This window comes from Chiloscyllium punctatum, chromosome 10 (genome assembly GCF_047496795.1).
Source record: "Chiloscyllium punctatum isolate Juve2018m chromosome 10, sChiPun1.3, whole genome shotgun sequence".
NCBI classification, from domain to species: domain Eukaryota; kingdom Metazoa; phylum Chordata; class Chondrichthyes; order Orectolobiformes; family Hemiscylliidae; genus Chiloscyllium; species Chiloscyllium punctatum.
In genome coordinates this window covers 42,872,172-42,897,667 of record NC_092748.1, presented here as the reverse complement: position 1 = coordinate 42,897,667, position 25,496 = coordinate 42,872,172, and the positions used below count along the sequence as shown (strand labels likewise).

At 40.7% G+C, this 25,496-nt stretch overlaps 1 protein-coding gene across 9 annotated transcripts; it reads right to left on the bottom strand.

The window, feature by feature from the left end:
• Window positions 1-11,226: 11,226 nt before the first annotated feature.
• Window positions 11,227-21,578, bottom strand: osgepl1 (O-sialoglycoprotein endopeptidase-like 1). Of its 9 annotated transcripts, none has more exons than XR_011961659.1 (9): window positions 21,017-21,480; window positions 20,717-20,923; window positions 19,593-19,980; window positions 18,487-18,691; window positions 18,242-18,390; window positions 16,888-17,014; window positions 12,052-12,179; window positions 11,713-11,784; window positions 11,416-11,483 (listed from the first exon to the last, which is right to left on the bottom strand). XR_011961659.1 is itself a non-coding variant. In XM_072579006.1 (8 exons), exons 1-8 carry the CDS (start codon window positions 21,561-21,563, stop codon window positions 11,405-11,407), a joined length of 1,242 nt encoding a protein of 413 aa, XP_072435107.1. In that variant the 5' UTR covers window positions 21,564-21,578; the 3' UTR covers window positions 11,227-11,404. The 9 variants fall into 9 exon arrangements, 4 of the variants coding, with proteins under 4 accessions (XP_072435107.1, XP_072435106.1, XP_072435108.1 ...); XR_011961656.1 differs by having other exon boundaries at window positions 16,888-17,018; window positions 21,017-21,479; XM_072579006.1 differs by lacking the exons at window positions 12,052-12,179; window positions 21,017-21,480 and adding an exon at window positions 21,553-21,578 and having other exon boundaries at window positions 11,227-11,483; window positions 16,888-17,018.
• Window positions 21,579-25,496: the final 3,918 nt, after the last annotated feature.

The following is a 25,496-nucleotide window of genomic DNA, read 5'->3' as shown; positions in this document are numbered from 1 at the left end:
AATAGCTGGCAATTGATCTGCTTGCAGATCACTCCAGAAAAACTCTATGAACAGAACATGAAAGCAATAATGATATGCATGGTTATCTTCTTAATTTTTCCTATATCAATTATCCCTCTTGTCAACATACTGTAGTAATAATAGCATATCTCACATATTAATACATAATACACCACTGGGTTTTTTTATCCATTCCATCTGAATTTGGGTGAAAGAGAAGATCATTGAAAAAGCAGCTGAAGATATATGAGCCTAGGATACAACTTTGAGGAACTTTTGCAGCAATGTCTTGGAATTACAATTATTGGTCACTAGCAATGACAATCATGGTTTATGTGCTGGACATGGCCTCAGCAGTGGAGTCTATTTTCCAATTCCCATTGACCTTAATAAATCTGTTTAGACAGCTCGTGAAAGTAAAGTTCATTAAGAGACTGTTTATTCACTAAATCAGGCTCCATTGAAACAGACATGATGATTTTTAAGTTAAAAAGCCGTTATGTCAGTTTTAGGGTAAAAAGCATTATATTTTAAACAATACAATTAATTATGAGCTTCTTGCATTCTTTGACTTTTATCCAACTTTCTTCCCAGAGCACTAACTCTTGCTGGGGCACAGTTCCAAAGGCCTCACACAGTCACCAATCACAGTGAAGGGTAGACCTGTTCTCAAGCAACGTGCACATTTTCAATGTTGGATGATAATCAGGAATGACAACCTGTTCCCTTTGCTCTTTGACAGGGCAGTGCTCAGTATACAAGATTGGGTGGTACAACGCTGTGCTGGCCAAATCCCAATAACTAGGCACAGCATGAAAATAAAATCTGTAATCTCCGGAGCTACTTGGTACTATATTAGTCCTTGTTTGTATTCAGTACACATTTAAGGAGAGCTGTTTTGCACTTTAAATTACTGAGTGTTTTTTTTGATCAGTTAGTTTCATTTATATTATATATAAATATTTTTGAGATATTGGTTTTCAAACTAGTGGTGTATGGATGCTGGTCACTTTTATGAAGGGTTAACAAATAACTAGGTCAGTCAGTCAGTCAGTTATTGTTTCTGGAAGCATGACTTTATCTGGTATGTTTCAGGGAGCAGGGAACCCTAGGTGTTAACAGAAGATGCTTTATATTGTGCTGGGATTATGATCAATAGCACAAACATTAAGAGTGATTAGCTTGTTTTTGGTTTAGAATAATCAAGGATTATTTTTTCTTAGGAAACAAAGGGACTGAAAGATTTTGATCTTTTTTTAAGGAAATCTAACTGGAATCAGAAGCACAATATAGAGCTGAATATTTCCAGTCAAGATTAGAGAGGTGCTGGAAAAGCACAGTGGGTCAGGCAGCATCGAAGGAGCAGGAAAATCGTTGTTTCAGGCAGGAGCCCTTCATCAGGAATGAGGCTGGGACTCTCGGGGGTAGAGAGATCAACATGAGGGGGTTGGGCTGGGGAGAAGGTAGTAGAAAGTGCAATAGGTGGATGGAGGAAGGAGTAAAAGATGATTGGTCAGAGAAGAGGGTGGGGTGGATAGGTGGGAAGGAAGATTGACAGGTGGAACGGGTCATGAAGATGGTGCTGAGCTTGAAGTCTGGAACTGGGGTAAGGTGTTGGGAGGGAAAATGAGGAAACTGGGGATGCCCTGGGGTTGAGGGGTTCTGAGGCGGAGGATGAGGCCTTCTTCCTTCAGGCGTTGGGTCATGAGGGAGTGGCGGTGGAGGAGGCCCAGGACCTGCATGTCGTCGGCAGAGTGGGAGGGGGAGTTAAAATGTTTGGCCACAGGGTGGTGGGAATGATCGCTGCTGGTGTCCCGGAGATGTTCCCTGAAGCGCTCTGTGAGAAGGCATCCAGTCTCCCCAGTGTAAAGGAGATTGCATCAGGAGCAACAGATGCAATAAATGACATTTGTGGAAGTGCAGGTGAAACTTTGATGGATGTGGAAGGCTCCTTTGGGGTCTTGGATTCCCAGGTCTAGAAAATCGTGTGTGGTGGTGAGCTAGTTGGGAAAATATGGAGTGTGCAAATGAGATTCTTGATTCTAATTAGAAGAAAGATGTATTTGCATGAGTCTATATCTAATTAGTACCTAATGTTGCTTCAATTATATGCTATTTCCTATTCTAGTGTGCACTGGAAAGAAAATCAGATGTCTATAATTCTCATCATGAAAATCAGAGAGGATACTAGTGGCTTCAGCTCACCCCTTCCTTCTCTGGATCTCCATCTTGACAGCAATCTCCAACATCTCAGGTTATGCTCCATGGGTAGTGACCACCTGCACCCCTATCCATCATTCTCACAACATCACTGTAGCATATGTTTGACTCACTTAGAATACACTTCTCCACTTCTATGCTGCATTTTGGAGTGCGCAATCACCTTGCGTTGTACTTCTGGAATACTTTGTGCACTTGGAAAGGCACCCATCTCATACGCTGAGGCAGGAAGTACCTCAAGGCTCATTTTCTTAGTGCACACTTGCTTTGCGCCCACATCAAAACTGACAGCACTTCGTTTAGCACTTTGCTGTCTTATTCAGAACATAAAGTCTCACAGTATTTTTTTGTTGCCTTGCATTTAGCAATGATGCAAAGCCAGGAAGCGGCAGTGTTCAGCCAAGGAGGTATATATACTGCTGTACAGCATCTTGTAAGTTCAACACCACTTTTACAGAATGTGTCAGCAGCTTTCACAGCAAACACGCTGCATGTATTAAGCAAAGCGGCCATGTCTCAAGGGGAGAAATTCTCAGTCAGGTCAAGAGGGACTATTGTCAGTCAGTGGGGGTTATAAAATCATAGAGGTCTACACCACAGAAAAAGGCCCTTTGGCTCACTGACTCTGTGTGAGTCAAAAACAACCACCTAATTATTCGAATTCCATTTTTCGAAGTGTACATCTAAATACTTAATAAAGGTTATGAGTGTTTCTGCCTGTTTCCCTCTTACTAGCAATGAGTTCCTGATTCCTACCCCCTTTGAATGAAAAAGCTTTTCCTCACATCTCCTCTAAACCTCCCAGTTATTGAATCTGTCCACCAAGGAAAAATGTTCCTTCTCATCTGCCTTGCCTATGCCCCACATAATTTTATTCATTTCAATCATGTCCCATCACAGTCAATCAAGGACAACATCTGATTTCAATCTGGAGTTGGACATGGTCCATCTACTGCTTGGGGTGTTCAGGGTCAGGTGTTGCTATTAATACAGTCCGGGGAGTGGGCCAAGGTGAGTCCTGTAGCTGCAATGCAACCAGTTTGGATATTCACAATCAGTCAGAGGAGATCAGTCAGGGGTCCAGTAAGTCATCAGTCACGTTGGGCAGAGGGTGGAATTAGAATTAAGGTTTTGTGTGTGCTGAAGTTTGTTTCAATGAAAGGTAAGGAGGTACTGCTTTGGTGGGGAAGTCAATTGCAGGGATTGGAGGCAATGTATTAGGATACAGAGGGAACAATAATTGTAAAAGGAACCAGCTCAACATGTGAGTAGGAGATGATTAGTATTTGGAGGACATGGGTTACTGCATATGAGTGAGGGTCCATCATCAAGGAGCACAATCACCCTGGCTTCATCAGTGAGATAGTGAAGCATTATGGGGGGCATAGCAAAACTGCAGGGCCAGGGTTCAGGTAGTTATTTTGGGAGATGAAGACTTAAAAGGGTGGGTGGGAACTTGTGGAAGCTTAGTACCTATAGGGTCAACAGACAGTGCACGAAAGCAAGGAACATAAAAGTTTGGAGGTTGTCTTGGATCACAGAGAGTATCCAAGTGGCTCTTTTGAATTTGGCTAAATGTAGTTAAGAGAAGACTCAACAAATTCCCTAAATATAAACATTTATTTAGTAATAATAAAAAATGGAAAAGAAGGAAAAATGAAAGACTGAAATATGAACATCTGTTAAGTAATAAAAAAAGATGAAAAAGGAAGGAAAAGAAACAATGAACCTCATGCCCTCCTGTGCATAGGGGACCCTTCAATTAACGTTTTGATCTGGAGGCTTGGGTTTGTTCCAAGCACTGTTTGTGATCCTGGTCTGGGGTGAAGTTCAATGATCCAGCATATAACTTTCTCTCTTATGCAGTGTAACAAACAGCAAGTACAGAAAAAAACTACAGAAAAACATATTGATTGTGTCATCTTCGGCACGTACAGGAAGGTTCACAGGACTCATTCAAGGTCATGCAGTTGTTGAATATCAACAAGCTTAGCCCTTCAACCCATCTTATACAATCCACCCCAATGATATTTGGTAGCGCATGATACAATTGCAGATGCAGATGCAAATCAGCAATAGCCACACGAGAGTGTATAATAAGAGTATGTAACCTACACCAGAAGATTAAAGCTAAAGGAAAATAACCATCACCAATATGAACAATACAATAATAGGTTGTGTCACCAATTTAATGATCACAATGGCCTTTGGGGACCAATCCTTAAATATGTCCCACCCCTGATGTACGGTCAAGGCCAAGATGGAACCAGCAAGTCATGTTAACATTAAGTTCCCATTTCACTATGTTTCTTTCTACCTCCGATGGGATCAAAATTGCGAGGAGCCCACATAGGATTAGCGTTTTCATGCTTACACTTAATTACAGTTGCCGTGCAACCATGTCACATATATACGCACAACTTAATCTGTTCAGACTCCCATCCTGGGGTCAAGGATCCCATTTCTGCTGAGGGCCCCCAAGACCTGCAAGAGGGTGAGAGGAAAAAGAAAGAGTGCCAGACTGTTAGTCAATTCATTTCTGTTCTAGTGTTTGGATCTTTCTGTGTGCTTTCATTTTAATTACTGCTGCCACTGGGCACATGACTCATGTTGAATTATACTACCAATAGAGGTAATATAGCCTTGTCTTGCCCATGCCATCATGTAATCACAGACCACACTAAAGTCATTTTTACTGTCTGTGTACATGTTAATGCTTTGTCCTTTTTCCAGCTGGAGGGCAGCAGTAAATGTCGTTAGTTCAGTGCTTTTAGTATGGCTACATGAATGAAATGACATTTTCTTATTACTTACTCCTGCCAAATGTTCCCCTTTCAAATTGACCACAACCCACCCTGTTCAAGCCCCATCAATATACTTCTGCGCCCCATCTACAAACATCCACTTCACATTGGGCCCCCCGAATGGCTCCTCCTTAACTCTACCCTGTCTCTTTTATTCCTGCTCCTTGGAAGGGATACAATCAAGTGTCTCTCCTTCCTAATTCACATAGCTTTGCCAGGTTCTTTCTAAAATCTTTAACTACTTCCACGTGCTTTTCAACTGTAACACCTCTCAGTTTGACATCTTCCAATAGCTGGATTATACTATGTAGGGAGTGTAACATTACCTTCCCCAGTTGCTTCCAGGGGGAGGATGTTGTCAGTGCCCAGGTAACACATTGGATGGCTCCAACACACGAGTGCTGTCCCATCATGACCAGATCCATTTTGTACGAGTAGTATCCTACAGGCTGAAGCTTGTCTCTCTGTCTTTGTAGCACTACTGCAGACTGAGTGTCCTTGCTTTCACTGCAGAAGATATGAAAGGGCTTTTTCAGGTCATGGAGTCCTAGTGTTTGTGCAGAGGCCACTGTCTGTTTGATTTTGGCTGTTTGACAAAGGCTGTCTCTTGCTCAGGTCTCCATTCAATGTTTTCTGACCTAGCCTACCCCCCATTTTGTAAGGTCTTGCAGGGGTCCAGCTAGTTCTCTGCAATTTTCTATAAAGTTCCTAAACTAGCTAAATAGTCCTAAGACTTGTCTTATCCCTTTAACAGTAACTAGTTTTTTCATCTCCGATAATGCCACCTGTCTGAGGCGACCAGAGTATAGTCAACATTTTTTTAGTTAATCTATTTACGTAATTTGTTCTAAGATTCAGTATAATGCAGATTCGGGTTCCTTAACTTGTTTTTTTTTGTCCTCCTGTTCTCTTTTCACAGATCACTTCACCCCATAACGCTAAAATAATATCAAAAATGAACTCAAAATTTCTCCAGCTCTCTTCATCTGTATTAGTTTTGAGGATACTTCTTCAATATTTCCTGGCTTGCCAATTTTATGAATGATTGTATAATTGAATGGTAACTACCTCCATATGCAAATAACCCCTTTGAGATACAGTATACATGAAATCAAACAATACAGCTCTAATATTCATCAGGCTTTACCTTCAGCTTATGCTTCTCACCTTTTATATTCCCCAGGGTTCCCTTACTACAGACTGTGGGCGGCACGGTGGCACAGTGGTTAGCACTGCTGCCTCACAGCACCAGAGACCCGGGTTCAATTCCCACCTCAGGCGACTCTCTGTGTGGAGTTTGCACATTCTCCCCGTGTCTGCGTGGGTTTCCTCCGGGTGCTCCGGTTTCCTCCCACAGCCAAAGATGTGCAGGGGAGGTGAATTGGCCATGCTAAATTGCCCATAGTGTTAGGTAAGGGGTAGATGTAGGGGTATGGGTGGGTTGCGCTTCGGCGGGGCGGTGTGGACTTGTTGGGCCGAAGGGCCTGTTTCCACACTGTAAATAATCTAATCTAATCTAATTACAATTGCACCTGTTGGTTTAAACACTGGAGTACATGTATAATGCAAATGCTCAAGATGGGGTATTTGTATGTTATCCAATGGATCCCCTCACTCAGTCCACTATTACTCCTCCCAGAGTCCATGTTCTTTCATTTTTGTAAGATTTTGATATAATGGCCATTCACACTTATGTTGACTGTAATTCTTTTTACATCGCTTTCACTAATACTACTTTCATTATCATAAAGTCAGTTTTTCTCTGGATTTTCTGTCAGTGTCTTATCGTTTAAACTATGTTTTTGTGCTCTACCAAGCCATATTTATCCTTTTGTCAAGTAGGTGTGCATGTCTGAGACCCGTACTTCATTGCTTTCTTATACCGTCTCATGTTAATTACCTCAAAGGTAACATTCACTTTCGCACACTTACATCGGTGTCCCAAGACCATGTCATGCATTCTTAACTCCTACAAGATCTTATCAAATGATCTATGAAATTTTATCTACCTCTCTACTTATGGTCCCAATGCGTCAATCACCAATTCAGTCTTTCTTAAAAAGAAAGACAAGGACACAAACATCACCAAGAGTAAGTTATTAGTTTGGTGCTCTCATCTAAACTTCCTTTGCAATAAAATGCATTTTAACCTCAATTGCTGTTTCAACTCAATATTCTAACTTTTTTTCTTCTGCTGCCAGTCTCCACCCCAAATTCTTTCATCTCATCCAATTTTCTAACTTAACTACTACCACTCTATCTAACTCCAGAGATCTGTGGAGATTTGTAGTCTATGGAACATAATCTTATAATATTTTAAAACAGAAGTCAAACATTTCTGTTTGATTTAAGCACAACATACTTTGTTTGTTCTTCCTCTAAGATGACCCACATTTTATTTTAAAGTTACTTGATGACTCGTTCTAGATATATCTCTACATAAATCTGTCCAAATTCAATATTCTGTTTATTCCCACAAAGTCACTAACCATTTTTCATGCACTGAAACCACTGAGACTATGTGCACGCACTTTATCATTCCCAGAATGACATTAAATTTTCAGGTAACTATTCAATTTAAATGTTTTACAATAACAGGGCATGCGAGCTTTAATATAGTTTACATCATGATATGCTTAAGTGTACCCAGGCTCAGTAATTTTGAGATTCATGACACTCACTACAATTAATATTTCCAAAGTACTTCCCCAAAACTGAAATGTGTTGTTGATGAATGGCTTAATGGGTTGAGGATACCTCATCCATCACTGTGTTGCAATGTTGAATGTTTGCAAATGGGTTCAGCCTTCAGTGCCTCCAATTTCTAAAAATCCAAAAAACCTCCATCCATTGCACATCAAGCAGATTGGGTTAATTAGTACTAATCTGCTATGGATTTAAAAAAAGACAGTGGGCCATAAACATTTGAATTTGCCTTTCCAAAACTTCTCGTCCACAGGGAGCTTCATTGTCAACATCCCAATGTCCCCATCACTTGAATAACTTTACACCAAAGTACATTTACAATGAGCCAATCTTATCATCTACAGTTAAAGATTCACTCGTGTTGAAATAATATTTTGAAGTTTATTCTGGTCAGAAAATGAAATTGCAAACATGTTAATTTCTGGAATTAAAATCTAACCAAGTCCACAACACGGAGCCAATTCAAAAGGCACATTTTTACCAAGCTTTATGAAACATTTGTTTTAATCACTATATCATCGCAGATGTTTGCTTTGTACAACCACTGATGGCTTCTTAAATGGACAGCACCTTAACCAGGCAAAAACAATAACTGCAGATGCTGGAAACCAAATTCTGGATTAGTGGTGCTGGAAGAGCACAGCAGTTCAGGCAGCATACAACAAGGAGCGAAATCTACGTTTCAGGCAAGAGCCCTTCATCAGGAATCGGCTCTTGCCCAAAACGTCGATTTCGCTGCTCGTTGGATGCTGCCTGAACTGCTGTGCTCTTCCAGCACCACTAATTCAGAAGCACCTTAACCATCCATGTTCCATAATGACACAGGCACACACCACTTTCAAATCCCAAAATGCAAACTAGCTTCTAAGTATTCCCAGATCTCAAGCTCCAGGGAACAAAAACACACAAATTGTACAAGATGACATTTAGTCACCAACAAAAGTGCATTCAAACCAGCCACAGAGTTAACACTTCTACAAAGTTCAGTGCACTTGCACATGCAGTATCCAGTTCTCTTTTTCTTCCAGTTATAACCGTCCCCCATTCTTCTGCGTGTCCTAATTGTGCTAACATATCAGCTAAAGACCCGAATACAGGGTCTGCTACATTCCACTCTGGAATATGGAAGATCTCAGGAGCATCAGGTTGCTTTTCCCTTCTCTTAAACATTATCCTGAATCCTATTCTCATCGCCAAAGATGTCTAGGATCACACAGTGTATTCAAGCTGTTCTTTTGGATTTGGTTGAACGTAGTTAAGAGAAGACTGAACAGCAATTTGCTTAAATATAAAATTTTATTTAGTAATAATACAAATAAGTGGGAGAGGAAAAATAGAAGACTGAAATATGAACATCTATTAAGTAATTTTTAAAAAGGGAAAAAAAAAACAGTAAGCCTCACGCCCTTCTGCACATTGGGGATCCTCGATCGATGGCTAGTCTGAAGGTTTAAGTTGGTTCCTGGTACTGTTCGCAATTCCAATCTGTGATGAAGTCCAACAATCCAGGATGAAACTCTCTTATGCAGTGTAACATCAAGTACAGAAAGGCATGTTGATTGTGCTGTCTTCTGCACTTAGAGGAATGTTTACAGGGCTCAATCAAGGTCATGCAACTTGAATATCATAAATTTTAGCCCTACAGCCCATCCTATATAAAGGGGATCCCTTCATTTCCAAGCTGATCCTGACTCACTGCGCCAATTGTGACTCGAGTTGTTTTCCAGCCTCATCCAAATTGCACGTGCGCAATGACAATGGCTGATGTCATACCAGGACTCGGAAGACTAAGTGTCTTATTTTCTGACTGAGCATGTGGGTATTACTAATGAGTGACATGAGGCTGTTCAAGGGGAAATTGTATTATTAAGTCCCTTGCAGACTGCACAATGATAAGATGTTATGCTGCGCTGGATGTAAAAGAAACAGTAACACCCCGTTAGAAAGTGTTCTAACAAGCTATATCACTCAGGATGGGTAGTTCATGTAGTATGATTCTTGTAGCTGCAGTTGCAGGGAGTATCAGATAAGTGATATGAATGTGAAATTCTATTTGCAATGAAGTGTCACCCACGTGCCCTCAGAATCTTAGCTTTTCCGTTTCCCTCCAACTACACATATTATGAAAGGCAGATCCTAGCTGATAGCATGACCTGCTTTCAGTATAACACCAACACCAGAAATTCAAGAGGTTTCTGGTAATGATTGGTAGTTCTGCCATTGGTGAGCACAAGATAGCGATAACATGGTGCATATATAAGGTGAATAATGTAAAATTATGTGAGAAAGTTCATGAGTCATGGAGAGAAAGCCCTCATGCAGCTTCAAAATTCTGGCACTTATCTAACTTTTGGTAAAATTTGATCAATAGTTTTGCCTAGGAACAATTCAGGAAATAAATTAGTTTAATAGTAATTTAGTTGGACTCCCTTCCAGACGAGTGAGGAGCGATTAATTAAAAACCAGCGGATTGTTGAAAGTCTGAGAAAATCTAAGTTTTCAATTTTGTGGGTGTTCATGCAAGAAGATTTCAGTTCACAGGAAAGAACTAGGAGAAATCAGTTGAGTCGAACTTAAAAATTTAAGATATAGGAGTATTTGCTCTGAATTTGATGCTTTTCAAGTCATGGTGTTGAGGAATAGTTGAAAACATTGCTTTGTTGTGCGTTGTAACATCTTTTGCACTGTATTAGATAACTTGGTTTGATTTTCGGCAATTTTCCTTAAATAAACTTTCTTTTTACCATTGAAGAAAATTTGCAGTCATCTGTGCTCATGCTTCAAGAAAAGATATGATCTATCAAGCCAGGTTTTGTTCTAGGATCTGACTTGTTCAGTAGAAATATCAGCTGGGATCGTAACACTTGACAAGGGAAGCTCAAGAGTGCAAACTGTTCCTACTGCAGTCTTCATTTTTCAATAGGGCATTGGAAGAACTTCAGAAATTGTCCATTAGAATAAAGGACTGAAAAGTAAACTGAGTTTAATTGATTTATCTCAACATTGCTAATTGTGTATGTTTATGTTCTTCACAAAGCACTTAAAGAGGAAATGGCACAGATTTTGTCTCTGTTTTCTCTGCTTCAGCTGTCACCTAACAAAACAGATTAAAGGCCAACTTTTAGGCATTCACCATATTATGCTCTGTAGAGCTTGTTGATGAGTTTAATATAAAAACAATCAAGAATTAAGATTGTTACTTAGCTTAATATAAAAACAATCAAAGGTTGAGCTCCCTGCTCCTTCCCTGTGAAATATACAACATATGAGCTAGATTAACCTTGTATGTCACAATTTTCACTCAATTGTTGAACATCATCATTGAATTACTGGCATTTCAGTATTTCTGATGAAGGGCTTTTGCCTGAAACGTTGATTATCCTGCTCATCGGATGCTGCCTGACCTGCTGTTCTTTTCCAGCACCACACTCTCGACTCTGATCTCCAGCATCTGCAGTCCTCACTTTCTCCTGGTATTTCAAACATACAATTGCAGTTTACAATCAGATCAACCATGATTTTATTAAATGGCAGAGCAGATTTGATAGGGCAAATGGCCAATACCGGTTCTTAAATTTGTATGCAAGTAGTACAATACAATGTGCATGAATTTAATTTAAAGCCCAGCACAGTGAGATTTCTTAAAACGATGAACCATGAAGAAGCCAAATTAATCATGTCTTTAGCTTTAGATATGGAACTTTGATTGCAGCTCTCTTGACTTGTTCAGAAACATTAACTCCCAGAGGGGCTCTGCAAAACAAAGCAAGTGACAGCAAATTTAGCGAAAATAAAGACAGTGCATTCTTATTTAATTTTATATTTGCTTGCTTTGTAATGGCTATGTAATTCAACCACACATTTCCACAAGTTGAAACACAATTCTTAAAAGTGTTAGATTGAAATGAAAAATTATTGCAGCCTTAGAATTTGGTTAGCTCATAACTGCTATTTTAAAAAATCTAAAAGCCTAGTCACTTACTTGGGCTCATAGCGAATTTCTTTTGGATTATGTATAACATCAATTCCTGCTCGAAGTCTCTCAATACCGTTCCTAAAAACATAGAAGTATAGTAACATTGTGCACCATATTAACAACCGTAATTGAGCTGACACAAGGCAAAAAACCTGTTCTCAGAATTGGTTTAGTAACAGAAAACGAGCAGTTGATAAAAATGAGTGTAGTGATGAAATTAAAAAGTGTAAAATAGACATAATAGAAATGCAAAAGGTTTAAGACTATTACTTATTATTCTTGTGTTTTATGTGTCCCACTAAGATTTGATAGAATAATAAGATTTGTAAAAGAATATTTACCTACATGGTCAAAAATGCAGAGCACAAATTTGAGGAATCCATGTGTAATCTGCTCAAATCACACTTCAAATATTGTATTTGGTTTTGGACTCCAAAATACAAGGAAGAGTCATTCAGTCCTTGGAGATGGTACTAGGAAGCAACATAAGGACCTGAATTCAGGTGGCCCACTTATGAGGATAAAATGGAGGAGCATTGATTTTTCCAACTATGATAGGAGATTGTTGAAAGATAATGTTAAAGTTAAATCTGGGACACCAATTCAAATTAAAACATGATAGTAAGATAAAAGAACAAGTGTTCAAATATCATTCGATTCATTACTGATATCAGGAAGCTATTCATGCAACGAGAATGAACAATAGGCTATAGGAGCAAAAGAACAAACCCTGGAATCAGTTAAACACAGTTAAATTCCGTGTTATTTGAGCATTGGGCTACTCTAAATAAATGAGCTATTGAGTGTTGAATGACCCTGCTTAATTGTACCTATTTTATAAGAATGCAGTGACAATGTATTTCCTACATTAAATTTATTGAATTGTTTTTGAGTGTCATTTTTTAAATAAATAGGTTGCTAACGTATAGCTACATTTAGTGAAATTGTATATTTCAATTACGTGCAGTTAACTGCACTGGGACAATAGGTTTGTTTGGTAAAAACAATGACTGCAGATGCTGGAAACCAGATTCTGGATTCGTGGTGATGGAAGAGCACAGCAGTTCAGGCAGCATCCAAGGAGCTTCGAAATTGACGTTTCGGGCAAAAGCCCTTCATCAGGAATAAAGGCAGTGAGCCTGAAGCGTGGAGAGATAAGCTGGAGGAGGGTGGGGGTGGGGAGAAAGTAGCATAGAGTACAATGGGTGAGTGGGGGAGGAGATGCAGGTGATAGATCAGGGAGGAGAGGGTGGAGTGGATAGGTGGAAAAGGTAGGACAAGTCATGGGGACAGTGCTGAGCTGGAAGTTTAGAACTAGGGTGAGGTGGGGGAAGGGGAAATGAGGAAACTGTTGAAGTCCACATTGATGCCCTGGGGTTGAAGTGTTCCGAGGCGGAAGATGAGGCGTTCTTCCTCCAGGCGTCTGGTGGTGAGGGAGCACCACCATGTCCTCGGCAGAATGGGAGGGGGAGCTCAAATGTTGGGCCACGGGGCGGTTTGGTTGATTGGTGCGCTCTGCTAGGAGGCGCCCAGTTTCCCCAATGTAGGCCGCATCGGGAGCAACGGATACAATAAATGATATTAGTGGATGTGCAAGTAAAACTTTGATGGATGTGGAAGGCACCTTTAGGGCCTTGGACAGAGGTGAGGGAGGAGGTGTGGGCGCAGGTTTTACAGTTCCTGCGGTGGCAGGGGAAAGTGCCAGGATTGGAGGGTGGGTTGTAGGGGGGCATGGACCCGACCAGGTAGTCACTGAGGGAACGGTCTTTGCAGAAGGCGGAAAGGGGTGGGGAGGGAAATATATACCTGGTGGTGGGGTCTGTTTGGAGGTGGCGGAAATGTCAGCGGATGATTTGGTTTATGCGAAGGTTGGTAGGGTGGAAGGTGAGCACCAGGGGCATTCTGTCCTTGTTATGGTTGGAGGGGTGAGGTCTGAGGACGGAGGTGCAGGATGTGGACGAGATGCGTTGGAGGGCATCTTTAACCACGTGGGAAGGGAAATTGCGGTCTCTAGAGAAGGAGGCCATCTGGTGTGTTCTGTGGTGGAACTGGTCCTCCTGGGAGCAGATCCGGCGGAGGCGGAGGAATTGGGAATACGGGATGGCATTTTTGCAAGAGGTAGGGTGGGAAGAGGTGTAATCCAGGTAGCTGTGGGAGTCGGTGGGTTTGTAAAAAATTTCAGTGTCAAATCGGTCGTCATTAATGTAGATGGAGAGGTCTAGGAAGGGGAGGGAGGTGTCAGAGATGGTCCAGGTAAATTTAAGGTCAGGGTGGAATGTGTTGGTGAAGTTGATGAATTGCTCAACCTCCTCGCGGGAGCACGAGGTGGCACCAATGCAGTCATCAGTGTAGCGGAGGAAGAAGTGGGGAGTGGTAGGTTTGTTTGCCTGGCTGCACATTTGCTGAGTACAATACGTCTTTCACACCTGAATTAATGTTCTTGGATCTTGAGACTCATCTGGATATAATGAGCAGAAATAAGTAAAAAATTTTTAAATTATGCAATAGAAATACTTAAGGGCAACATCTAATAAATGAAGGAACAAATTACTACACATGCTGGACTCTGTATTGAAAACAACAAATGCTGGAGATCACAGTGGGTCATACATAGAACATAGAACATAGAACAATACAGCACAGAACAGGCCCTTCGGCCCACGATGTTGTGCCGAACTTCTAACCTAGATTAAGCACCCATCCATGTACCTATCCAAATGCCGCTTAAAGGTCGCCAATGATTCTGACTCTACCACTCCCACGGGCAGCGCATTCCATGCCCCCACCACTCTCTGGGTAAAGAACCCACCCCTGACATCTCCCCTATACCTTCCACCCTTCACCTTAAATTTATGTCCCCTTGTAACACTCTGTTGTACCCGGGGGAAAAGTTTCTGACTGTCTACTCTATCTATTCCTCTGATCATCTTATAAACCTCTATCAAGTCACCCCTCATCCTTCGCCGTTCCAACGAGAAAAGGCCGAGAACTCTCAACCTATGCTCGTACGACCTACTCTCCATTCCAGGCAACATCCTGGTAAATCTTCTCTGCACCCTCTCCAAAGCTTCCACATCTTTCCTAAAGTGAGGCGACCAGAACTGCACACAGTACTCCAACTGTGGCCTAACCAAAGTCCTGTACAGCTGCAACATCACTTCACGACTCTTGAATTCAATCCCTCTGCTAATGAACGATAATATTCCATAGGCCTTCTTACAAACTCTATCCACCTGAGTGGCAACCTTCAAAGATCTATGTACATAGACCCCAAGATCCCTCTGTTCCTCCACCTGACTAAGAACCCTACCATTAACCCTGTATTCCGCATTCTTATTTGTTCTTCCAAAATGGACAACCTCACACTTGGCAGGGTTGAACTCCATCTGCCACTCCTCAGCCCAGCTCTGCATCATATCTAAGTCCCTCTGCAGCCGACAACAGCACTCCTCACTGTCCACAACTCCACCTATCTTCGTATCATCTGCAAATTTACTGACCCACCCTTCGACTCCCTCATCTAAGTCATTAATAAAAATTACAAACAGCAGAGGACCCAGAACTGAACCCTGCAGAACTCCACTTGTAACTGGGCTCCAGGCTGAATATTTACCATCTACCACCACTCGCTGCCTTCGACCGGTTAGCCAGTTTTCTATCCAATTGGCCAAATTTCCCTCTATCCCATGCCTCCTGACTTTCCGCATAAGCCTACCATGGGGAACCTTATCAAATGCCTTACTAAAATCCATGTACACTACATCCACTGCTCTACCCTCATCCACATGCTTGGTCACCTCCTCGAAGAATTCAATAAGACTTGTAAGGCAAGACCTACCCTTCACAAATCCAAAATACATGTGAGAGAGCAAGCATACATGGAGCGAGGAAAACAAATGTTTCTAGTCTCAATGGCTCTTTGAGATGACTAATTAGTTGTGCTACAGTCTGTTTTGATATAGTTCTGTTCCTGTGCAATCCTGCATTATAAAGAAAAATCGCATAACAGCAGCACCATTTAAACTAATGGAACCAGAACTGCATTATAGCCAATACAGGTCAGGAAAGTTCGTGTTCTAAAAAAAAGTCTAAATTCTTCAAACGCATTATAGCCAATTCACATTGAAAAAACACGCCTTACAACAAAACCGACTGTACTCTAAGATATCCAATTCTTGCTTACTATATTTAACATCATAATCAGCTAATTAGACTGTAACTATCCTTGTAAACTGTTACAGTATCACAGACCAATATAAAAGCAGCAAGGATTGTGGTAACTACTTATCATTTTGTCCTTGACTTTATCAACTTAAATTCACTCATCTCAGGATGGAACAGATGGCATAGAATCCTTTGTTACCGCTCAGTTTCCTCTCCGATATTATTAAGACTTTCTTCCATTTTTTCCACATCCTCACCTTTCTTCCCCAAACACTGGCAAAAGCCTTGTCCTGTCGTAACCACCTTAAATGTCACAACTTCTTTAAATGCCCTGCCAGTTGATCTCCTTGCTGATTTCTAAATGTCATATTCTTTAATCACCCCTGCCTTATAACACATTTATCTCATCTCAAAACCATTAAGGCAAGTGCAAAATTGCAGTCCTCAATTTTATATTTCTTCAGGGTCACATTCTACCTTCCTGTAGTCATTTGATTTTCTAGCCTTATGTATAGCCCATACATCCATAATTCTTTAGACATTGAGGTACTGCTTGTCTCTCTGTCCCTCCCCTTTTCTATTGCTTGTTACTCATTTAGTTGCAAAACACCTGCCCTCTGAATGCTTCTTGTTTTCAGAAACTTGTTCAATTTAACATCTTCCATTTCTCAATTTCCCTTCTGCTGTGGACTGGTTTCTTCCTGTAATGTCAATTTGTGATGCCATCAAGAATGGCATAAACCATTGTTGACATCCTTTCAACGGAAATACAAATATTAATCCAAGTTGAAGAAAGTAGCAGTGACACCAATACAAAAAGCAAAAAAGAAAAAGAAAGTGCTTCTTATTTAGGATGTGTTTTTATCAGATGCACTAAAAGCAGATCCAAATTCAAAATCATAACTTCTTTGGAGAACTTCTGTTTTCCACTAAGCAAGCATGTTTGAAAGTGATTACAATGCTTCTTCATTGTACGTAATACTTCAAGGTAAAATTAACACTATGTACTGTTCTCACCATGCAATCATGATGCCATTGTCTGTGCAAAGTTTTGGAGGCGGGCAATGCAGCAAGAATCCATTTGCTTCAGTTACTATCGAAAGTGCTTTTCTGATGTATTCATTACTGGCCACTCCCCCTGAAACTACCTGACATGAAAGTGAGGAATATAAAACAATAAATATTGCACAAGTGCATACCTTTCCACAAAATGATTTTTCAAAGGCTATACAATTTTTATGCTTATGATCCCATTCCAATGAATACAATTTTATTCAATACAGAGGTACCTTGATTATCCGGCATTCGATTATCTGAATATCAGATTATCTGGCAAAATCACAATGTCCCAATGCTCGGCTAAACTATGTTATCCAGCATTTGATTATTCGGAATCAAACACTGTCTGCCTGTGTCCTTTGGATAATCGAGGTTCCTCTGTATTCTTATGGGTAAGGAAGCAGTTTTAGTTCCATGTCAAGGTTACAATCCATTTAATGTTTTCAGCTGAGATGATGTGAATGGCTGAGATGTGAACAGGAATGAGTTTCTCAGGGCAGAAGTCACTATCTAGGCAATAGTTAGTGGATGACCACAGCCACAAAGAGTTCTTCCTCATGTTCTTTGTGAAACATTGACCTGCAAACTGACCAGGTGTCAAGGTGACCAAACATCAGCTACAACACTCAAATTCCAAGCAGTAAAGTTGCACCAGGAAAAGAATATGATTGCAATACTGTTTTTGAAATAGTATATGCCTTCAATTCTTCAGTCGCAAGGGCTTACAGATGATTTGCAACCAGGCCTTGTCAAAATGCAAATTTCAAATAGATGAATGTGAAATATAAAATCATCACAAGTTAAACCACTTTTAAATCTGGTCCCAGCCACCATGCAAAACTGGTTTATCTCTCTGTGTAGATTAGTTCCAAAGTTTAAATCTCTTCCATAAAAACATTCTTCCCAAGCAATTATTTTCATGAAAGCAAGATTCCATCTTACCTTCCAAGTTTTCCTGCCTCTAACTAGATCTATATATTCTATCAATTACCACTGTATAAAGCAGATAGAATTATCAAGACTTATTAAAGTGTGAAACAGGTCACTGGGTTCTTGTGATGCAATGGTGGTTTCCCCACCTCTGAATCAGATGGCCAGGGTCAAAGCTCCACCTGCTCCAGAGGTGCATCATAACATATCTGAACAAGTTGGTTAAAAGATCTGAAACAGATCACTAACTGGACAAGAGCAAGCCAGGTACTCTTTGACATTCCCGATCTGTAAAGAAATGCTTAGAATTCACTGAGAATGGACTCATGCCCAATATTTATTATTACCAAGTAAAACACAAGATACATGATGGGATACTGACCAAGGCTGGATTTGATGGAGGCAACAGACCTTCCTTCTTACAGAAGAGAATAGCTCGATGTGTACGTTTGGCTAAGTGAGCGGTCACTGTATGTTGTACCGCAGCAGCAATGTCACTTACACAGGGCAATATCTGACCCATCTGGAAACCTGGTTGAGAAAAATAGCTGACTTAATAGTGTACAACATAATGAGTGAGTCACTACTATCTGTTACATTAAATAGAAATATCAAAAACGTGCAAACCTCCTTCCCTTTCCTTTTTGATAATTATTTGATTGACTTGGTTGCGCAGACCAGCAAAGGAAAAATCACAGTCTAGATGCTGGCTCATAGGCTGCGTTAATTCAAACTGCATCCTGTTTCCCATTTTAGCCAAATATTCAATGGCTTCACCTCCACTCATTGTATGACATGCTGGGTGATTTTTGAGGGACATTCTTCGTGCAACCTGAATAGAAATATCACTGTAATTTGAAACAGCTACTATCAAGAAAAAATCTTATATTACTTTCTAAATCAAAAAAATTTCATCCACATAATTTTAAATGTAAATATAAATGAAAAAACAAGATTGGTAACCTTTACAAATCTGCTTATGTTCATATGTTCATTTAAATTCAGTCAATTTACAATATATCTCCATTTCTCACATGTAAAAACATTTAAAGGTCATCAAGACATTTAATAGGATACAAATAATTACCAATTTATAGGACAAAATTAGACACCGAACAGTTTTGGCAAGAAAAAATCCATGCGGTATCTTTTAGCTTTGCTTGCATTAAGGTTTAGTTAAGTATGGTAAACTAAGCAAATAAGTAAGCATTACAGGGTGGAATATCCTGTACATTTGCTCCAAATTTGGAGTGCAAATCAGGATTTACAGGGCAACCTCGATTATCCAAACAACACGGGCAGGGAATATTTTGTATGGATAATCAAATGTTAGGAAAATCGAATGCTCGGATAACACAGTTTAGCCAAGCATTGGGACCTTGAGTTCTTGTTTGGATAATCTGATATTTGGATAATTGAGGTTGTCCTGTAAACAAAATATCCACAGTAAAAGTTTGAGGAAATTCAGGTAAAGGTATATTAAGCATGTAATCACATTACATCACCTTCAGATTTCCCCATTCTTTTATATCCATTAATACCTATTAACACCATCAGATCTGCTCCCTGGCTCAAGCACCAGAGGCATATATTTCCTCCTAATATGTTGCTTCAGCGCAGATGTAATACTAGGTTCAGAATTTAGGTGCAGGTTGCACAGATACTGTAGAAAATCTTGCTGTTGTTCACTGACAATCTTAAAGTTGCCATCTGTGTCTGTTAGAGATTTATACCTTTTCTAATGTATCTCCAGGCGCTTCATCCAAAGTTTGTCCAAGAAGAAGGAAGTCAGAAATTCCACGGGCAACAGCCAGCAAACTGTGTCCACCAGAAACCAAAAGGACCAGGAAGGGAAATTCCACCTTGTGCAGCATTCTAACAGTTAGTGCATGTGCCTCCATGTGATGAATAGGGATAAAGGGTTTCTTATATTGTTCTAGTAGTCTTAAGCTGTACTCTACGCCCACTTTCAAGCTTAACGCAAGTCCCGGTTTTATGGTAGTTGCTATTGCTGTCAATTCATTAGGAGAGACACCACTCTTATCTATTGCTTCTTGCACCACATTTTCAATGTGTTCTTTGTGTAGCTTTTGAGCGACGGTTGGAATTATACCACCTGCCCTAAAGCAAATAAAAATACAGCTCATAGAATATGCAAACTATTTCGGTTTATGAATAAAATAGTAAAAGAAACGATGTAGCTAGTATGTTCAAAAGTAAGTAACTGCATAAACATTCGTAAAGAGAGTATCAGCACTTGAACACTTTAATCCAAATATAAGCTTGAGTCACCTGCTGCAGTTTTGATCTGAACAATGAAAAGCCTGCTCTGCATTTAAAATAGCTTCTGATAACAGAAGAATCAGTAGTAAAGTCATTGCAATTATTGCTTTTTGTCACAAGTGATTATTTGCATCTTTTCTTTTTACAGTTCAAAACTGAATGCTTTCTGAAGTGTACTCATGACAGCATATTTTGACAAGCATTTATTGTGTGTACATTATCAAAATACCCTTAAAGCAATCAGAAAATCATTTATATACTCTTGTAGATTTGCACCATGTCATTTGTCTTTGTATATATTTCTAACCAATATTATTCATATAGGTTTCTCTTGCTTTTAAAACAACAGAGGGTTGGTTTACTTAAGTGGTACAGAGAGCATAATGTTGGCAATGTTGTAGCCCAAAAACATGACATTGTGTGATGTTTGTCACATCAGTATTGTACCAGCTATTAAAAATGAAGGAGTGACAGTACAGTGTATTGAATTTCACTTAAAGCAGTGTTGCACGTTATATTTCCATCCCTGCACACCTCCTCCAACAAAAGGACCGGGAAGAGCATTTTGACCTACTTGAGATGAGTTCTTTTCTGAGAATATAGGGCTTCTCCCAAGATTTTGCCTGTTTCGTCCACTACCGCCGCTCCCGTGTCATCGCAGCTGGTTTCGATGCCCAGCACTAGCCTGGCATTGCACTGAGCTCGGCTCAGGGACGCGGCACCGCGAGCCCAGCGATACACTGCTCGCGCGCCCACTCCCTGGGCTCTCACCATGGCAACCCTGGCCGCCGCCGCCAGACAATAAGAAAGGGGAGATCAGTTAGAGATTTAAAAAAAGATAAACCGTCTGCAATAAATGTGCTGAGATTATCACCTTCCTCCCGCCCCGTACATCCTATTGCAACTCGTGCTGTTCAGTTTTAGCGTAAATACTCGTGGGATTAAGGAAAACCGGGTAATTCATTTCTTCCCTCAACACTTCTGAGGAAGGGTCAGTGGAGCCGAAACGTTAACTTCAGATTTCTCTGCGCAGATGCTGCCAGACCTGTCGAGCTTTTCCAGCAACTTCTGTTTTCCTCTCCCTCATCTGTGTCACAGTGAATTCCTTCCCGGAGCCGCACGGTTGCGGCCTGATGTATCGTTCCGGCTGTGGGTTCGCTCCCTCGCCCCTTGGTCCCCGTATCTTGTTCGAAAGGGATGCTCAGATGTCCCCGGCAACATGGATCTTGAAAATGGTTCAGCCGCGCGGCACAGAGTCAATCGGGAGGCAGGACCCGGCGGTTACTGGAAATACTCAGCTGCTGAAATGGCAGCGCCCTAAAGACGGAGGAACGGCTCGGGGTCAGCAAACCGTCCCATCATGACCTCTTCCCCCTCACCCCATGAAGTCATGTTCATGTGCTGACTTACCTGTTGCACATTTCCAACAATTTATGTTGTTCATACCATTTACAGACTTTCTTTCTATTCAGGTGTCTGTTGGTATCAGCACTGCTCAATGGAAATTATGATGTGGAAGAACTGGTGTTGGACTGGGGTGGACAAAGTTAAAAAATCACACAACACCAGATTATAGTCCATTTGGAAGCACTAGCTTTCGAAGTGCAGTTTCTTCATCAGGTGATTGTGGAGAATAAGATTATAAGATGCAGAAGTTGTAGCAAAAGTTAACAGTGTCATGCAACTGAAATGATATATTGAACAAACCTGGATTGTTGTTAAGTCTTTCATCTTTTAGAATATTTTTGGTTCATTAATATGTAAATCCCAGAACTTCTCTTAAGTCACCTTCTTAAGATAACTTTTTTGAATGAAATAGAATGTATCTGCAAATACATAGTCACCCCATAGACTTATATGCATGTGTGCGTGAGTGCTTGTGAGTGTAAGTCATCTGTTTAAGGCTTGGCAGTTGTTTAAAGCCTTAAACAGATGATTTGTTCACAGCAAACTGCTCAACCACATACAACCCTGTATTGTCAACTACTGTAAGACATGCCAGTGTGTCAACACGAATACCACCATTACCCATGGTGACACCACCCACCATGTATGCAGCAGGTAATCAGCCAACATTGTCTATCTCATACGCTGCAGGCAAGGATGCCCTAAGGCATGGTACATTGGCGAGACCATGCAGATGTTGCGAAAACGGATGAATGGACACCACGCAACAATCACCAGATGGGGTGTTCCCTCCCAGGTGGGGAACACTTCAGCAGTCAGAGACATTCAGCCTCAGGTCTTTGGGTGACCGTCCTCCAAGGTGGACTTCAGGTCAGACAACAATGCAAAGTGGCCAAGCTGAGGCTGGTAGCCAAATTCAGTACCCTTGAGGATGGCCTGAACCGGGATCTTGGGTTCATGTCAGACTACAGATGACCCCCCCCCATACACTCACACACACATGCTGTTACATACTCATGCAGACCCTCTCTCTTATACATGCTGTCTCTCATACACACACACACACATACAACCCACCCACGTACACACCCTCTCACAGACTTATACTCTATCACACCCACATGCACACTTTACCAAACTTTCACACACGCAAACACAAACTCTCTCACATGCACTCACACACACTCATATATACACACACACTCACACTCTCTCTCTCCCTCTCATGTATAAGTCTATGAGGGTGATTTTGTATTTGCAAAATTATATTTGCAGATACATTCTATTTTGCTCAAAAATGCACAATCTGCAGACAGTCAATACATGTAATATTTTGTAAATTCCATTTTGGGAATAGAACCAGTCTGACTCAAGATTGGGATATAGCCAGACTCTAACCTCACACCTTTAATGCATTGTCTGAGCTGAGATGTCACCATTTGTTATCAAGCCTTAAGTTATCTCAAGAAGGTGACTTAAAAGAAGTTCTGGGATTTACATATTAATGAACCAAAACATTCTAAAAGATGAAAGACAACAACAATCCAGGTTTGTTCAATGTATCATTTCAATTGCATGACTCTGTTATCTTTTGCTATAAGTTCTGTGTCTTATACTTTTATTCTCCGCAACCAACCAATGAAGGAGCGACACTCGGAAAGCTAGTGCTTCCAAATAAACTTGTTGGACTATAACCTGGTGTTGTGTGATTTTTAACAATGGAAATTCATTCACGTAGTGTGCTGGCAAAATGATCTGCCACACTGTTCAGTTTCTGCTATTTTAAATGTATACATTGAGGTTATAGAACCATTTACTATTCCAAGTTATGAACAAAACGTGCCCCTGGGTTTAAAAACAGGTAATCCATCTTGAATTACCCCAGATTCTAAATATGCATTCAAAAACTGGAGCTAGTATTGGCTTTCAGCTGTCTCACCTAATCATTGGACATTTTTTTTAGATTAGATTACTTACAGTGTGGAAACAGGCCCTCCGGCCCAACAAGTCCACACCGCCCCGCCGAAGCGTAACCCACCCATACCCCTACATCTACATCTACCCCTTACCTAACACTACGGGCAATTTAGCATGGCCAATTCACCTAACCTGCACATCTTTGGACTGTGGGAGGAAACCGGAGCACCCGGAGGAAACCCACGCAGACACGGGGAGAACGTGCAAACTCCACACAGTCAGTCGCCTGAGGCGGACATTCTTTGCTAAATATTCATACTTTTTTTCCCAGCCATTGAGCTAACTTTCTATATTCCTAGTGCTACTGCTATTCACTGGTATTTGCATTTTGCTCCACTGTGAAGAATCTTAGTATTTTTCTACATGAAGGGCTCCACATGAATTTAAGTGCATGGTAAATTGACACAAACCAAGATTGAAATATTTTCAATTAATATAAAACCTATCAGTATACCAACAACATACATTCAGTTTGCATACATCGGCACATATATATTCACTCATCTTTACACATACCTACGAAAAATGTACTCACTGTCATACAGACTCTCACAGAATTGCATGCCCACAGACTGACAATCGGTCATGCAAACTAGAGTTGCAGTAGTAGTGCCTGTATAACTAGACTGATAAATTGGATAATGCAAGCAAGTCCCAACAGGGCATTTGGGGAATTTGAATGTTTTAAGAGACTTCAAATTTGTTACTATGTGTCAGATTGTAAGAAAGAAATTTGTTCATTAATGTCCTTCAGAGAAGGAAACTGTCATCCTTACCTGGTCTGACCAAACATGTCTTTTGTTTCTTTTTTACTTGCTGGATCAAAACCTTAAAATTCCCCACTTTACAACGTTGTGAAACACCTGGTACAAGATGGCTCAATTCCCCCAGACTAAAAAAAATGATAACTTCAAACTGGAGTAGTAAAACATTTGTGCATGGCTTTCAACAAAATCACACTGGATTTTTAATTTTTTTTAAAAAAAATTTTCCCATGCCACCAAAGTATAAGACTCTGGTGCGGCCTTATCTGGAGTATTGTGTATAGTTTTGGTCGCCATACTATAGGAAGGATGTGGAGGCACTGGAACAGGTGCAGAGGAGGTTTACCAGGATGTTGCCTGGCATGGTAGGAAGATCGTATGAGGAAAGGCTGAGGCACTTGGGGCTGTTCTCATTGGAGAAAAGAAGGTTTAAGGGAGATTTGATAGAGGTGTACAAGATGATTAGGGGTTTAGATAGGGTTGACAGTGCGAACCTTTTTCCGCGTATGGAGTCAGCTGTTACTAGGGGACATAGCTTTAAATTAAGGGGAGGTTGGTATAGGACAGATGTTAGGGGTAGATTCTTTACTCAGCGAGTTCTGAGTTCATGGAATGCCCTGCCAGTATCAGTGGTGGATTCTCCCTCTTTATGGTCATTCAAGCGGGCATTGGATAAGCATATGGAGGTTATTGGGCTAGTGTAGGTTAGGTAGGGTTCGGTCGGCGCAACATCGAGGACCGAAGGGCCTATACTGCGCTGTAGTTTTCTATGTTCTATGTCCTATATTAACATATTTTTCCTGCTGCACTTTAAGAACAGGATTTCTTGTCATGTTTCAATAGTCTCTGCAAAGGAACTTGATTAGTCTTTTGAATTCTATCATTAAGTTTATATGAGAGCTTGTGTTTTGGAATGGAGCTTACTTAAGGCAACAGTGAGGAATTGAATTCCTTTCGCAGGCCTACGTGTCAGTTCACATAACACTGGCAGGAAACAAAATATCATCTGACAACTCATGTTCACATATTGGTACACACTTATCTTTAGCAGTATGGGGGTATGCAGCTACATTTGACTGGAAATCTTAGTATGTGTAACTTAATCTAGCTTACTGCAAAGCATTATAATCAAAATGTTATTTTTGGGAAGAGAGTGGGAGGGGTTGGATCATTTTCAAAACCTTGCCTGATTCAGCAATGGAAAGC